Below are 17,323 nucleotides of genomic sequence, written 5' to 3'. Positions count from 1 at the left end.
GTGTGGTTGGATTACAGGAATGAGGGTTACATGTAATCTTAATGTAAAAATCCAATTCAATTGTTTGGTTAGGCTTTATAATGTAAACAAGATTACATCTTGGAATCCTGATTCCCTTAAAAACCTGCATCCATCTTATATAGATAGACCCTATGAATGAGGGTTACATGTAATCTTAATGTAAAAATCCAATTCAATTGTTTGGTTAGGCTTTATAATGTAAACAAGATTACATCTTGGAATCCTGATTCCCTTAAAAACCTGCATCCATCTTATATAGATAGACCCTATGAATGAGGATTACATGATGAGAATACATTATTACCCTTAAAAAAGTCAGACACGATTGGAGCACCACTGCCAATGAACTCAATCCCCAACCTCATTCTCGTCCCACTCATCGTCTTTTTTTCTCCAGTCCCAACTTCTAGACACACTCACCTTCCTTTTTTTTTTTTTGAAGTGAAAAAGGGATTTTATTGCTAATCAAAATTCTCCAGCGAAGCAACCCGAAAGTGGTGTACCTTGAGATGATGTACCTTGATGACCTATGGTAGGTGGATTTCGAATACCGTCTGAACTAGTAACCAAAAGGGGTCAAAAAGAATCGTGAGTGAAGCTGGTCAGGGATGACAGATTTCCATTGCGTTGAGGAAGGAATACAGGACGCAGGAGGAGGGTTTCTTTTTCTTTTTGATAGACAAGGATATTTTTGTCCTTTTAATTTTACCTGTAATTAAGTAAATATAAAAAAATTATTTTGCTACCCCATTCCTAGCTAATATGGTACCAAACAAACTTACTGGAATTACCATTACATTACATTACATTCCTATCCATTACATTACATTGCATTCCTTATCATTCAGTAAACCAAACAGGCTATGAATTACTCCTCCGGTCCTTAATATAGGACCCAATTTTTGAGTTGACTTTGGTCCTAAATATAAGACTCATTTCTCATATTTATCAATTTTCTCTAAATTACCCCTATGAATACTCCCTCAACTATAATCAAGTAGAAAAGCGAGATGGGGTATTAAGAAAAATGATTATGGTGTTTTAGGAAAAATGTGTTACTTTTCTTATAATTAACTAATTTACCTAACTTCCTTAATCTAATCAAATTGGTTAAATGGGTCTTACATTAAGGACCGGAGGAGTACTTACGTGGGATGTACAATGATTTTCCCAAATTTGAAAAATAAAAAAGTATTAAAAATGCAAAAATTGGGTGTACTGCGGATAAGTACCGTAGATGTACAGTATTAATGTACCCAATTCACAATAGATAAAGGTTGAATGTTCTCATTATTCAAATGCAATAGTAACAATAAATTTGCTATGCCAATATTCAAAATTTAAATGCACTATAAAATATAATACAAAAACATCATCCTTCCATTTTTTGAGGTTAAAAGTTCAACAGAAAAAATAAAAGGAGAAAAAAGTAAAGGAACAATAATTAAAATTTGATCTAACAATTATTCAAGTAGTTAGTGGTGTCTCTAACATCTTCTATAAACGAGGTCTTGATTTTGTTCAGTGTTACCAGGTGAATCAATGCAACAATTCAAGGCCAACTCAAAAAGTGGTGATATATGTCACAATATGCTGCCAATATTTTGAGCATCTCTTGGCAATAAATTGGCATATAAAATATTGATGATAGAATGGGGTGTTGATTTGCTAGCCCAATCTTTTAGACTGAGGCCTTGAACAAACATCTCGTCTGTCGGTTTCTTTCTTGTAAGCATTTCCATCAACACAACACCATAATTAACTATATACATCTCCTTGAAAGGAAACAATTCCTTGTGCTCCGTACTATGTACGTCAATTTCAAAAATTAATTAATAAAAAACCATCACTGCCCAAAAAAAAAAAAGAATATGCATGTGTGGTTTTTATTTTCAAAGTACAAAATAATCACATTTAAAAAGAAAAATATTTGTTGGTAATAGAATAATATAAGATTTCATGAAACACAGTGAAAAAAATGGAAATTAAATAATAAATATTATGTTAGTAAATACCCGGTGCCAAGTAGCCTATTGTAGCCAAAGTCTTGGTATAAATTTCCACTTGTCCTTCAACTAGCAATTTGGCAATGCCAAAATCACTAAGGTGGGCCACCATATCTTCATCCAACAATATTTACTCGGTTTTATATCATAGTGAACAGCTGATATAAGAGAACCATGATGAAGATATTCCAAACCAGCTTCCACATCGATCATTATATTCAACCTTTGAAAGGTATCCAAATAATATTTATTGGAATACAACCATTTGTCAAGACTCCCATTTGATGTGAATTCCATTATTATGGATTTAAATTCCCCATTTGAGCAATCACTAATTATTTTAGTGAGATTAAGATGATGTAAATTACGCAACGTAGCGCAGTCAATATCAAAACTCTTTAATGCTCCTTCCAGGTTTTGAGTTAAATACTTTAATAGCAGCCACTTTTTTCATTTGGAAGAATTGCTTTGTCGACTAATCCAAAATTTTCCCTTTCAAGAAAATTACACTCATCAAATCATTTGTTGCTCGTAGAAGCTCATAATAGGATATCCTCATTAGTGTCTCAAAATTTATTAAACCCTTGTTAGTTGAATCATTAACATGATCTCTCTTATGTTTTAAAAAGACTATGCATAAAATAATAACCAAAATGACAACCATGGTAGGTAATAAGTGTTTTATCAACAACATAACTTTACTTGAGTTATGCTTGTTTCCTGCATGGCTACAGTAGTAGCTGAGACTTTTCACAAAGATCTTTATTCATCATCAAAAAATCAGTTGGGAAATTCTTAAGAGACCCACCATATGGGATTTCTCCTTGCAACAAATTGTATGAAAGGTTAATGTATTTTAGATAGATGAGTGACTCCAATGACTTTGGAATCACACCAAACAAGTAATTTTGAGAAAGATCCAAGAACTCCAAGCTTATCATTCCACCAATGGATTCCGATATGGGCCCTTACAATTTGTTATGAGGCAAGAAAGACAAAGCAAAGTTTTCTAGCCACCCATAGTTGTAGGGATGTTTCCTACAAGTTGATTTCTTGACAAGTTCAAGAGTGTAACTGCTTTGCAGTTTGATACTTCAGGGGGAATTCTTCCTCTCAATGAATTGGAGGATGAGTCTAAGACTAATATATCTTCAAGACTCGAAGGAGAAGATGGTATATGAGAAATCAATCTGTTAGAGCTTAAATCCAACTTCCGCAAAGATGTATTTGTGAAGCACTTTGGAATCTTTCCCGAAAACATGTTTTTGGCTAGATACAATTCATTCAAACTTCTGATTTGGCATAATTCATTTATGATGGACCCTTGCATTCGGTTGCTGCTAAGACTGAAATATTGAAGACTTAGCAGTCTCTTAATTGTACTTGGAATCATCCCATTCAAATCATTCCCGTCAAAATATAATGCCATCAAATTGGTTAGATTCCCAAGTACATAGGGTATAACTCCACTAAATTTATTATGTGATAAATCTAACACAGTGAGCTCGGAAGCATTTGATATGCTGGTTGGAATTTGTCCAATAAAATGATTTTGTCCCAACCTTGATTCCTATAGGTTGGTAAGGCCAGTTCCTAAATTTGATAGGAGAAAATCAGATAGGGAATTATATGCAAGGGAGACATATGTCAATGCCGAAATGTTCAATATGTGGAAAGGAAAGGATCCATTGAAATTATTATCTGATAAATCCAACTGCTCAAGCTTATCAAGATTGCCTATCTCTTTGGGTCTAAAACCTGGAAGCAAAAATTTGTTGGATGATTAACAAAAAAAAAACTGATGGATGATAACATTTATATAATAGAATAAAGTAATGAAATTTGACAAAACAAATAATATGCTTGTGTGTGTTACATATGTTACAAAAATTTGAATTCACTTCTCTATGATCTATACTGCAAGAAAACTCCAAATTAATTATTAATTTCGATTCCTTTCAGATTTTTGGTATGCTTAGTCCACAATTTTTGTCCAAAAAAATTATTTCATAATTAAATATAGGAAAGTGAGGAAACAAATTTCATCCATGTGTGAAATTAATTAGTCATTGACTTGTCTTATCACTCCTTAATTATGTGTCACATAAAACTCTAACTACTTTTTGGTAAAGGATTCCATAGCATGTGATCTTTAGTGAACATTTAATAAAACTAAAATATTCATGTCTCAAATTTTAATGTTACCATATATACACTAGTACAAGAGTATGCCCTGGTTTTTAATTTACCGAAAGAAGCTAGGGATAGGAATTGAGAGATCAGAGAGAGGGAGAGGGAGGAGATAGAGAGAGAGATTGAAAATATTAAATTTTAGAGCTCGCAATCATTTCTCTCCAAACTAGCATGCTTGAATGAAAATACGTACTAAACAGGTGATGAAGTTATGAACACACACACAACTCATGTACAAAGGCGTGTAGGATTTTGAGCATACCTGAAAATGAGTTCATCCCCAAAAAAAAAGCTAGCAAAGATGTGCAGTTACTTAGTGATTTTGATATATTTCCTCCAATTTATTATTAACAGCCCGAAAGACTTCAAGTAAAGGGAGCTGATGGCACATTTCTTTTGGCAAATTGCCATTTAACTTGTTGTCAGAAAGGTAAACCTCTCCCACAGAAGATGTGATGAAAATAAATTGAGGAATTTCGCCTAGGAAAAAAGTAGGCAATTTATGAATTTCACTCAGAAAAAGTTTTGCAAATAATAATCGGAATATTGTTAAAGCATGAAATTGATGGATGAGTAGATTGACCATACCTGTGAAGGAGTTGTAATTTAGAAATAAACATTCCAGCATTGTCTGATTGCTAATTGACATTGGTAGACCACCATTTAAGCTGTTTCTTGTTAAATATAGTTCTCTTAAAGAAGTGTCGAAGAGCGATGATGGAATTTCTCCTGTTTAGAATTTAGTGATGTGAGGAAAACGATGATTGATATTCCCTCTAGTCCTCAATATATCTAAGTCAGATAACTAATTTGTAAATATTAAAAAAAATTAGTTAAAATAATTATTTGTCAAAAATGTGTGTTGGTTTCCCTAATGATGGAAATCTTATTGATATGCTTAATTAACAAGGAGAATTCAGGAAAATAATTATAAGTTTGGAAGACAATGTGATGGATTGGAGTCTTATATTTAAAATAATGTTAATCTCTCTACTAATTCTTATATTTAGATTCATATGAAGTGACACCTGTAGGTATAAATACAAAACCCATTTGTAGTGTAAATTACACAATGAAATAGGTTTTATACTGAGAATTGAAGGAGTATTATACTGTTAATAATCCATATGCCTTGCTTATTAAGCTACTACCTTCGGTCCTAATTATAAGACCCAGTTGACTTATTTGAGGAGATTAAGGAAGGAAGTTAAATTAGTTATTTGTAATAAATAAGTGTTGTTATTCCTAAAATATCTTTGCTAATTAAGTGTATTAGCTAAAACTATTATTATTAGAAGGACTATCTTGGAAAAAAATGTATAAATATGAAAGACAAAATGGATTGGGGTCTTATAATTAGGACCAAACAAAAAGTCAAACGGGGTCTTATATTAAGGATCGGAGGTAGTATATTTTAGTACAAGTTCTCTTAATAATCCACATGCCTTCTTCTTATCATGCTTGCATTTTCAAAAGAATCCATGCACTGTGCAGCTCCTTCTTCGCTTCAGTTAAACGTTCTAAGCTATCATTGCTTATAGAAAACTGATTCTGATGCAAGATACAAATGTAGAAAAATTTTTATTTTGATTTAAAAAATTAAAGTGTTTTCAATTAAAAAATTTGGAAAGGTTCACCATAAAAAAAATTTGGAGATAATATTTGCTTTCGCCGTACCCACGTATATTACCTATCATAAATGGACTTTTGTTAAAGAATAAAATTAATGATCCGGATTATTGAGAATATACCTGTTAAGGAGTTTTCTTCTAGATATAAATATTCCAGCATCATGCAATTGCCGAATGATGATGGTAGCCTATCTTTTAGATTGTTGCTTGTTAAATAGACCTCCATTAATGAAGAAATGCTGAAGAGAGATGTTGGAATTTCGCCTGTTGAAAATTAAAACTGAGCAAAATTATAATCGATTATATAATGACAATAATCCAAACCATGCTTATTAAGCCTAGGTTTCAGTATCAAGTTTCAAGAGGCATTTAATTAATAAATACAATTTTAAGCATAAAATTACACCTTGGAAATAATAACTATGATATGAGTGAATAGAGCATATACCTGAAAAGGAGTTGTAACGGAGATCTAATCTTTCGAGTAACGCCCAATTGCCAACCGATATTGGAATATTACCTTGTAGATTGTTTCGACCTAGACTTATTTCCCTCAATGAAGAAATATTAAAAAGAGACGATGGAATTTCATCTGTTTAAAATTTGAAATTAATAACACATAAACAATGGATACTTTCCATTAAATTAAAGCTGTATAAATGAGCACGTAAGTTGATCATGAAGTGTCTTGGGAAGGGTAAAAATGAGATAAAATTACATGATGAATATGGAATGATATTGATGCGTGTGTGTGTCCTGCTGGTCAAAATATATATGATATAAACATATATTTGAGCAATATACACAATCAGCTTACTTGCGAAATGGTTTGTTTCTGATGTCATGTTCCGTGTCTTTAAAAGAAATGCAACTAGATAGTATATTCATTGAAAGATAACCACTAAATTTGTAATGTAAATTAATGACTTGCTATAAACAAATATGAATAAATTACAAATGGATAAGTCAACCCCTTACCTTGCAAGCTGTTGTTGCTGAGATATAAGTATTGGAGGTTGGTCAAATTTCCAATGTCACTTGGGATGCTTCCTTCCTTGAATCTGTTATTGCCTAGATTTAACTCTGATAATTCTTTGCACTGATGCCGAATTGAAGGTATTTGACCAGACAACTCATTTTCATTTACATAAAGTCTTGTAAGTTTTGCAAGCCCAGAGCATACCTTTACTGGAAGGCTACCAGAGAGGTTATTGTTGTCAAGTTCAATGAATTGTAGCATTGAACTATTAAATATAGCGGATGGTATAGAGTTGGAAAGTTGAATATTTGAAAGATATAGTAGCTGTAGCTGTGGAAGATTACCAATCTCCTTGGGAACGCCTCCTTCAAATAATTGAGGGGAAAAAAAGAGTCACTATGGGCTTTATAACTTGCATATAATTTAATTTCAGGCATCACGTGAATTGGTTTGTCCTGGCGAAATAGATTTGTCCATAGAAAGGGAAAATTATAGATTTTACCAACTATCAAAGAGACACCTGATAAAATGTTATAAGACAAGCTCAGTCTTTCAAGTGAAGACAAGTTGGAAAGTGGTCGTGGGACTGCTCCAGAAAGCCTGTTCTTTGCAAGTCGTAAAATCTTCGAGTTACCTAGACTTCCTATCTCAGGTGGAATGGTCCCTTCAGTGAAATTATATTTCCAATGCAAAGTCTCCAACCTTGATAGATTGGATGAACGTGGCCGAATAAATCCACTAAAACTGTTATTGCAAAGATCCAAGTGTTGAAGTGTAGATAAAGCTCCTATCCATGTTGGAACGTGTCCATGAAGGTCATTGTAACTCAAGTTAAAGAACTTCAATCCATGTAATTGAACTAGTTCTTTTGGCATTTGACCACGAAAATTGTTGTTACTGAGATCAAGTTCAGCAAGAAATAAGAGATTTCCTAGCTGTGGAGATATGATGCCAATGAGATTCATACCGCTAAGATGTAAGGAGTGAACTGGCGAGCATTGCAAGTGACACTAACCCAGTTGCATGGAGAAGAGGACGCCGACTTGCATGGAGAAGAAGACGCCGACCAGTTGGCCAACAGATTGTATGGATCCAAAGTGACGAAGGATTTAAAGGCAAGAAGTGCATGTTTGTCAGTGGTGATATCAGTCTCACTCCAAGTTGAAGAGATCATCAAGCAATGAAGTAAGAAGATGAAAACAGAGCAAGAAGGTTTTCTCATGTTCAGCATATATCAGACTAAAAAAGCTGCAAGTATATATTGAGTATTCACACATACACACATCAATTTATACTTCTTCAAACAAATCAAGCCCAACCTGTGAGTTAATTAGGAGATAGGTGTATATATGTTAGGCAAGCCTAACCCGTGGATGGGACCAAAAAGTCACACAACTCACATGCATGATATACATCAATATTGAGAAGTGGGAGCTATGAAAGTAACAACTCATGTTCTTTCAAGCTGTACATGCTCTATTCTATACAAAAGCTAAAATATTTTTAAAGAAATATAATAAGCCAATAGGTTGTCGGCATGAGCAGGCTCCCAAACTGTTTAGACTGAATTATAAATACTTGAGTTAAAAATATCAGTAACATATATTTCAATTTCCCAAAAAAGAGAAATTCGGTGCGGATGGTGACAATAATTCCACTCTCAAGAAGAGAAATTCAATGGATGGCCATAATCATTTACTCCATTACTTGATCCGAGGGGTCAGGTATGGTGGCTTGGAGTAGCTTCAAAGAACGATGATGATGAAAAATGCAATCCATTCACTTGTCTGGATTCAAAGATTGCATATTTGAATTGTCGACGAATTACGTTCTCTTGTCATGTGGGTGGATCTGAAAGTCAAAATCAATGTCACAAAAACAACTTCCAAATGTCTTCTTGAGAATTCAAATGTCTTCTTGTCATGTTGGTCAATAAGATTGGTGAATCAGTCTCATAACCAATCTAATCAAGAATTTTGGGCGGAATTAACTGGGTTGGATTTTATATTTCAATTTTATCTTCCCTTACTAAATTTGGATTGGCGTCATTTTGAGTTAAAAAAAATAGCATTATGTTATATTTGTGTTTATAACTCTATTTTGTTAGAATGTATTTATGGTTCATACATGAATGTTCAATTTTCCATTTACTTGTGGATTAATGTTTTTTCTATTAAATATTACTCTTATCAAAGTTATATATGAATTTTTTATATTCAAATTAAATTAAATTATTTTAAATATGATTGGATTGACTGTGATTGAACCATGATCAGATCACTGATTCTTAAATTACTGTCCTAACCAATTTAATGACAGGCCTAGTTTTCAATACTTGGATGCAATTGTTTCATTTACTCTCATTAAGAAAGATTGATATTTCTATGAACGGTAATTATATTTAATTCTAAGAATTGAAATTTTAAAAATTATTAAGGCCATCTGTGGGAATTGAAAATTTTTTTGCAGCTGATAAAATGACCTTAATTCTGATTTTTTTTTTTTTAAGATTGAAGAAGGATAAGTACTACTAATAAGTTTAAAGGTATATTATCTATTGGAATTCTTGGAAATTAATTCGTGGAAGTTGGAATTCCCAACTGAATACTTAAAAACTTCCAACTTACCTTTGATTTTTTTGGTATAAACTGACCTTTTATTTTATTTTGTAGTGACTTTACAAAGAGGATTATTGCTTAGTAAAAATTAACCATATTTGATTTTTTTTTTTGCAATTTTCAATGTATGTTTTAATAATACTTTTTCACATTTTTTTTAATAGTGATTTGGTTTTCCTCTTTAATATCTCCTACTCCCACTCCCTCTGCTCTTTATTATCAGTACTTTTCAAAAAGATATGTTTATATCATAAATAAAAGTTACTTTTAAAGACGTTTATTATATTAATTATTTTTCTTTCATTTATCTTGAATTTTCATATAAAAATCTCTCACTATATGTACGGGAAGAATATTCTAGTTTTCACCATTAATAAAAATAATGGTGAAAACTGTTAGAATTTTTTTTATTAATGAAGTGCTTTAATTAAGTAACCAACATTCAACCCATTTTATTTAATATACACACATATTAAAAGTGACTTGTATTAAGGATCATAACGGTTCAATCTCGTCGTCTGAAATGGAATGCAAGACATGAAACACTTTATAACGCTCCACATCTCTTTATTTTACTGCATGCAGAACCTATCAGAAACCTCGTTATGGTTTATGAGGCGAATTAAGAGTTACAAGAAGAGCACTAGGAAACAAATGTAATTCATTGGATGGAACTTGTCTTTTTTTAATCCTGTTTATAAAACTTCACTTGATAATACACGCGCACACTCTACTAGGTAATAGTAGTAAAACGGTGCTACTATTATATACATTTGATGTTCACAATTCGGAGAGAAACGGTAAGAGTTTGTTGCGGGAAACAGTAAAATACGAGAATGAAAAAGTGGAACTGTAAAAAGCTTAAGGCCTTAGGACTTTGTAAATGACTTTTAATTGTCATAGTTTCTACAAACAACGAGGATTATAATATTTCAGTTTCACTTTTTATCATGTTGTAACACTTTCCATGACGGTTAGTGAAAAGTTTGAATTTATCTATAAAATTATTATTACTTTTTTTTTATGATTTTTTTTTTTTTATGAAACACCAGAGCATCTCTACTCGAATAATAGGAAACTAATCTCTCAGAACTTGCAGGGGCCCGATTATGGGGGCTAGCCTCCCAAGTACGCTAGCTCCATTCCCATTCTTGTCACCGCCAAAAGTGTTTTCAACGGTGACAAATGTCGCCGCTGAAAGTTTTCAACCACGACTGCTACGGTAATGACTTTTTAGCGGTGACTTTTATACTTTCAGCGACGACTTTTTGTGACCGCTGAAAGTCAATTTTTTTGTAATGCGTTAAGAATGATGATTGGAAATCAAAGTTTTAGGTATTTTTTATCATTTTCATTTCCATTTTAGAAAATAACTGGAGTATTTACTTAATTGCAGTGGTATTTTTCCTTGTTTCTTCTTTATGTAGTAAGAAAACAATGTCATAACTCAAAAATTAATGTCTGGCAAAGTTACTTGTACTAGATTAAATAAAAAGTAATATCAATGTAAAAAAAATAGTTAATTTGTAAAGTATCAAATCATTAACGTTCGGGAGAATTACTCCTAATTAGATCTGATAATATTCAAATTTGACTCAATCAGATAGTCATGTGAAAAGATCATACATATTTTATTTATTGGTATTTGAGTCTATAAATGAAGGAGAAACATATATACGAAAAGCGTGGACATGGGTATAGGTCTAACCGTAAAAATTGCGTGTTGTATAATTCACTAGGAAGACCACATTTTCATTTTCAAGGCACTATTTCATCTGTGGTCTATGTGATCGGTATATCACAAAAAGATCGCAGCGAGAAGAAGCTTGTGTGGATACATTAGTGGATGGCCATAATTTTAGCATTAAGCAATTTGATTTGATGGGTCAATTTTAGTGCGTAGGACAAATGGGTATGAAGATAAGCTAGATATATTCGTTGCTTAAAAAGATAAAGATATTTTCATCTAACAATATCGTAGGAATTTTTAAAGAATATCTTCTTTGACCATGATGTTAAGCAGGCACAAGCTAACGTGTAACTTTTATTTGTTGGGAGCTTCTTATAACTTAATGACACCAATGATCTTGTTAAGCGTGAAATTACGGGTTTCATCCTCTATAAATAGGGTTAAGATGTAGATCAACTCATAAATTATTGTATCATTTTAAAAGCATGATGTGTATTTTTACATTATTTTCTTGGTTGACATGTTTGTTAGACAGTCAACATGAGTTGACTTAATGACCGTGACATTTTTGCACCATGTTGAATATTTTATATGCACTTTTGTACATGAAAAATTTTATAATATCTGGTACCTCTAATAGAATATTTCATTAGTAGATTTGTACTTGAACCCCTCTAAATGTGATGGGTGAATGACTTAGAATGAATGATTAAACAGAAAAAAAGAGTTTAACTTTGGAACATTGATTAGGGTAATTTTGTAGTTAAAGCAATTATGAGATTGAAAGTACATTAACAAAAATAAACGTAAATGATGAATTCAGAGAAAATTGAATGATCATAGGCATAAAGAAATTATGTAAGACCCATGCACAAATATTCCTATTCATTCATTCATTCATTTCGCCAAAAGTAATTATATTAATTTGAGTTACTCCGTTTTTCGAAAATGCCAATATATGATATTCGATTTGTAAATTTATAACCGGTTTGAAATTAGTTACTCTATTTTCACATTTGAAATGAACTAGATCATATAAAAAACACGGACGAAGCCACAATTATAAAATGAAAATTAGTAAATAATAAAATACAAAAACTTTCTACGACTTTTGGCCTTTGTTTATAACACTATATGAATGGCTTTTATTGTTGGTAAGAAAATAATAAAATAGGAAAAATTCAACTCAAAAATTAGAAATTACTAAATCTCAAATAAAAATTCCTATAAAAATATGTTGTTATTTATAAGTCAAGTATTGTCAAAACCTATTACAATATCAGAACCAAAACTAATTTGAAATTTAGAAATTTTAATTTTCTTCTTCAAGAATTCTCCCAATAACATATTCTTTTCTTTTTTTTTGGTGAAACCCAATAACATATTCTAAACCGTTATTTTGGCACTATAGGAAGTATATAATAAGAGGCTATAAAAGAAAAGGCGATTCAGTTTTCCGTGGGGATGAGCACCATACCTGGATCAGTGGATCATTCAAATTAAAATCGGATGGTTCAAGTTCAATATAATTTCATTTTCATATTTTTAATAGTTTAAACTTGGGTCCCACATTTTTCTTCCCTTGTCCAACATACAAGGGTATGAAGAAAAAATTATCATGTAGTTCCATATAAGTAAAATTTAATTACCAAGAGCTTCCACAAGAAGTGAGTAATATGCAATATTAAATTTCAGAGTGTAGGAAAATGACAACATAATGAACATATGATGCATATTTGCCGCTTATTTTGAGACTTTTTAATAACCAAATTACTTATTTACGTGGGATACAATGATTTTCCCAAATTTAAAAAATAAAAAAGAATTAAAAATGCTAAAATTAGGTGTATTGCAGATCGGTACCGTAGATGTACAGTATTAATGTACCCAATTCACAATAGATAAAGGTTTGAATGTTCTCATTATTCAAATGCAATAGTAACAATAAATTTGCTATATGCCAACATTCAAAATTTAAATGCACTATAAAATACAATATAGAAAAACATCATCATTCCATTTTTCAGGGTTAAAAGTTCAACCGAAAAAATACAAGGAGAAAAAGCTAAAGGAGCAATAATTAAAATTTGATCTAATAATTATTCAAGTATTTAGGGGTGTCTCTAATATCTTTTATAAACGAGGCCTTGATTCTGTTCAGTGTTACCACTACATCCTTCATGTTAATTCTTGCCCCAGGTAAATCAATGCAACAATGCAAGGCCAACTCAAAAAGTGATGATATATGTGACAATATGCTGCCAATATTTTGATCATCTTTTGGCAGTAAATTGACATCTAGAATATTAATGATGGAATGAGGCATTGATTTGCTAACCCAGTCTTTCAAACTCATACCTTGAACAAACATCTCATCTGTAGGTTTCTTTCTTGTAAGCATTTCCATCAACAAAATACCATAACTATATACATCTCCTTGAAAGGAAACAATTCCTTGTGATCCATACTCTGCATGTCAATTTCAAAAATTAATTAATAAAAAGTCATCACTGCCAAAAAAAATGTGTGTAGTTTTTTTTTAATTTTCAAAGTACAAAATCACATATAAAAAGACAAATATTTGTTGGTAATAGAATAATATAATATAAGATTTCATCAAACATAGAGTAAAAAAATAGAAATTAAATAATAAATATTGTGTTATTAAATACCTGGTGCCATGTAGCCTATTGTAGCCAAAGTCTTGGTATAAATTTCCATCTGTCCCTCACCTAGCAATTTGGCAATACCAAAATCACTAAGGTGGGCTACCATATCTTCATCCAACAATATATTACTTGGTTTTATGTCACAATGAACAACTGGTGTAGAAGAACCATGATGAAGATATTCCAAAGCAGCTGCCACATCAATCATTATGTTCAACCTTTGCAAGATATCCAAAAAATAGTTATTAGAATGCAACCATTTGTCAAGATTCCCATTTGACATGAATTCCATTATTATGGATTTAAATTTGCCATTTGAGCAATCACTAATTATTTTAGTGAGATTGCAATAACGTAAATTGCACAAAGTAGCACATTCAACGTCAAAACTTCTTAATGCTCCTTCTGGGCTTGAGTTAAATACTTTAACAGCAACTATTTTTCCATTTGAAAGAATTGCTTTGTAGACTGATCCAAAGCTTCCCCTTCCAAGAAGATTACACTCATCAAATCTATTTGTTGCTCGTAAAAGCTCATAATAGGATATCCTCATTAGTGTCTCAAAATTTATTAAATCCTTATTGGTTGAATCATTAACATAATCTCTCTTACGCTTTAAAAAGACTATGCATAAAATAATAACCAAAATGACAACCATGGTTGGCAATAAGCATTTTATCAACAACATAACTTTATTGGAGTTATGCTTGTTTCCTTTCCTACATGGCTGCACTAGTAGCTGGGGTTTCCCACAAAGATCTTTATTCATCATAAAAGAATCAGCTGTGAAATTCTTAAAAGACCCACCATTTGGGATTTCTCCTTCCAATAAATTGTATGAAAGGTTAATGTTTTTTAGATACACGAGCATCGCTAATGACTTTGGAATCACACCGGACAAGTAATTTTGAGAAAGATCCAAGAACTCCAAGCTTATCATTCCACCAACAGATTCCGGTATGGCTCCTTGTAATTTGTTATGAGCCAAAGAAAGGCTAAGCAAGGTTTTCAAGCCACCCATACTTGTAGGGATGTTTCCTACAAGTTGATTTCTTGACAAGTTCAAGAGTGTAATTGCTTTCAAGTTTGATACTTTGGGGGGAATTCTTCCACTCAATGCATTGGAGGATAAGTCTAAGACTAATATATCTTCAAGACTCCAAAGAGAAGATGGTATATGAGAAATCAATTTGTTAGACCTTAAATCCAACTTCCTCAAGGATGTATTTGTGAGACACCCTGGAATCATTCCCGAAAACATATTGTTGGCTAAATACAACTCACTCAAACTTTTGATTTGGCACAATTCATTTCTGATAGACCCTTGCAATCTGTTGTTACTCAGATATAAATGTTGAAGGCTTTGCAATCTGTTAATCGTATTTGGAATCAATCCGTCCAAATCATTCCCATCAAAATATAATGCTATCAGGTTTGTTAGATTCCCAAGTGCAGTGGGTATAACTCCACTAAATTTATTCCCTGATAAATCTAACATGATGAGCTTAGAAGCATTTGAGATGCTGTTTGGAATTTGCCCAATAAGTTGATTTTGTCCCAACCTCAATTTCTTCAGGTTGGGAAGACCAATTCCTAAATTTGATGGGAGAAAGCTAGAAAGGGAGTTATTTGCAAGGGAGACATGTGTCAACGCAGAAATGTTAAATATATAGGAAGGAAAGGGTCCAATGAAATTATTACGTGAGAAATCCAGCTCTTCAAGCTTATTAAGATTGGCTATCTCCTTGGGTATAAAACCTGGAAACAAAAAGCTGTTGGATAACTTACTCAAAAAAAAAAGGATGGAAGATAACATTTATATATATAATAGAATAAAGTACTAAAAATTGAGAAAAGACGCAATATTTTTTTTTGGTGCGCGCCTGTGTGTACAACATACATATGTTTCAAAATTTTGGATTCACTTCTCTATATATATGTTACAAGATGACTCCAAATATCTTATTAATTTCGGGTCCTTTCAAATCTTTGCAATGCTAACAAGTCCACGCTTAAATATAGGAAAGACAAATTTCATCCACGCATGAAATTATTAGTTAGTTACCTCCTAGTGATACATGGGGGCCTGCGTAGATCTCCCTGTCACCCCTTATGTGTCACATAAAACTCTTAACTACTTTTTGGGCAAGGATTCTATAGTATTTAATCATATTTAGAGAACATTTAACAAAGCTGCAAATAAATACTGTGCTGTTAAAGTCTCAAATTTTATTAATGTCTCAAATTTTAATGTTGTAACATGTACGCTATTACCAGAGCATGTCCTGGTTTTTGTAATTTATCAAAAGAAGCATAGGAATTATATAGAGTGTGTGTGTGTGTGTTTGAATTTCTTTTTTTAAATATCATTAAATTGTAAAGCTTACAATAATTTCTTTTCATATTAGCATGCTCAAATGAAGACATTAAATATGTGATAAAGTTATAAAGTTATAAGGGAAAATTGGTAAAAAAATCCCTGGTTGAAAATTTAATTGGTAAAAAAGATCTAAATTTGAGTAATTACAACTATGATCCATGAGTGCAACATATCTTTCGTTGTGTGCAAATTGTTACCCATCGTTGATGAGATGTTGTACACAGCGGAAGATATGTTGCACTCACAGGTTATACTTGCACGTGCTTAAATTCAGGTCCTTTTCACCAATTAAATTTTCAAACAGTGATTTTTTTACCAATTTTTCCAAGTTATAAACATAACACAGCTGATATAGAAAGGTTATAATGATTATTAGCATACCTGAAAACGAGTTCAAATCCAAATATAAGGCTAGCAATGATGTACAGTTACTTATTGATTTTGGAATACTTCCATCTAATTGATTGTTAACAACTCCAAAGACTTCAAGTAAAGGGAGTTGATGGCACATCTCTTCTGGCAAGTTACCGTTGAAATGGTTGTTGGAAAGGTAAACCTCTCCCAAAGAAGGTGCGTTGAAAATAAATTGAGGAATTTCACCTAGGAAAAAAAACACAAACACACACAATTTATGAATGTCTTTCCTTATTCAATTATAAAAAAAATTAGCTAAGTTACTTATTTGTAATATGAGAATGTTGTCTTCCTTAAAATACCCTAATCAATCATGTGCATCAAAGCTACCCCTTGATAAAAACTCAAAATGAGCAATCACTATAAGGATTATCTAGAGAAAATTGAATAAATATTAAAGACAACAAAAATTAGAGTCTTATATTTAGGATCAAAGGTAGTATCTTGCATTCTGCAAAAGAAACATAAGCAGCAATTTTCAACATTCTACTAAGTTGTTATTGATTATGAAAAACTAATTCTGTGGGAAGATATTAGCGTGCTAAAAATTTGATTTTCATTTAAGGAATGAGAATATTTTCAGTTAGAAATTCCGAGATGATATAGAACAAGCTTTGCAGATAATAAATGGAATTTCGTTGAAGCATAAAATTGGTGGATAAGTAGATATATTGACCATACCTGTAAAGGAGTTGTCTTCTAAATGTAAATATTCCAGCATT

General features: G+C 31.9%; 2 protein-coding genes across 2 annotated transcripts in view; both read right to left on the bottom strand.

The window, feature by feature from the left end:
- The window catches only part of LOC114745456 (receptor kinase-like protein Xa21), a 35,304-nt gene extending 27,252 nt beyond the window's left edge, over positions 1–8,052 (bottom strand). The window contains exons 1-4 of the mRNA XM_028933613.1: positions 7,846–8,052; positions 7,333–7,765; positions 7,035–7,195; positions 6,830–6,950 (exon numbers count right to left, since the gene is read on the bottom strand). Of these exons, the coding sequence (XP_028789446.1) occupies positions 6,830–6,950; positions 7,035–7,195; positions 7,333–7,765; positions 7,846–8,052 (922 nt within the window). The remainder of the gene's footprint in view (positions 1–6,829; positions 6,951–7,034; positions 7,196–7,332; positions 7,766–7,845) is intronic.
- A 4,977-nt stretch (positions 8,053–13,029) lies between these two features.
- Positions 13,030–17,317, bottom strand: LOC114745454 (probable LRR receptor-like serine/threonine-protein kinase At3g47570). Its single transcript, XM_028933611.1, has 5 exons — positions 17,283–17,317; positions 16,569–16,787; positions 15,509–15,565; positions 13,811–13,999; positions 13,030–13,607 (listed from the first exon to the last, which is right to left on the bottom strand). Exons 2-5 carry the CDS (start codon positions 16,696–16,698, stop codon positions 13,231–13,233), a joined length of 753 nt encoding a protein of 250 aa, XP_028789444.1. The 5' UTR covers positions 16,699–16,787; positions 17,283–17,317; the 3' UTR covers positions 13,030–13,230.
- Positions 17,318–17,323: the final 6 nt, after the last annotated feature.

This window comes from Neltuma alba, unplaced genomic scaffold, assembly GCF_004799145.2.
Source record: "Neltuma alba isolate B1F8T4 unplaced genomic scaffold, ASM479914v2 tig00004682_pilon, whole genome shotgun sequence".
Taxonomy (NCBI): Eukaryota; Viridiplantae; Streptophyta; class Magnoliopsida; order Fabales; family Fabaceae; genus Neltuma; species Neltuma alba.
Note: the sequence above shows the minus strand (reverse complement) of the source record. Positions and strands in the feature narration are given on the sequence as shown.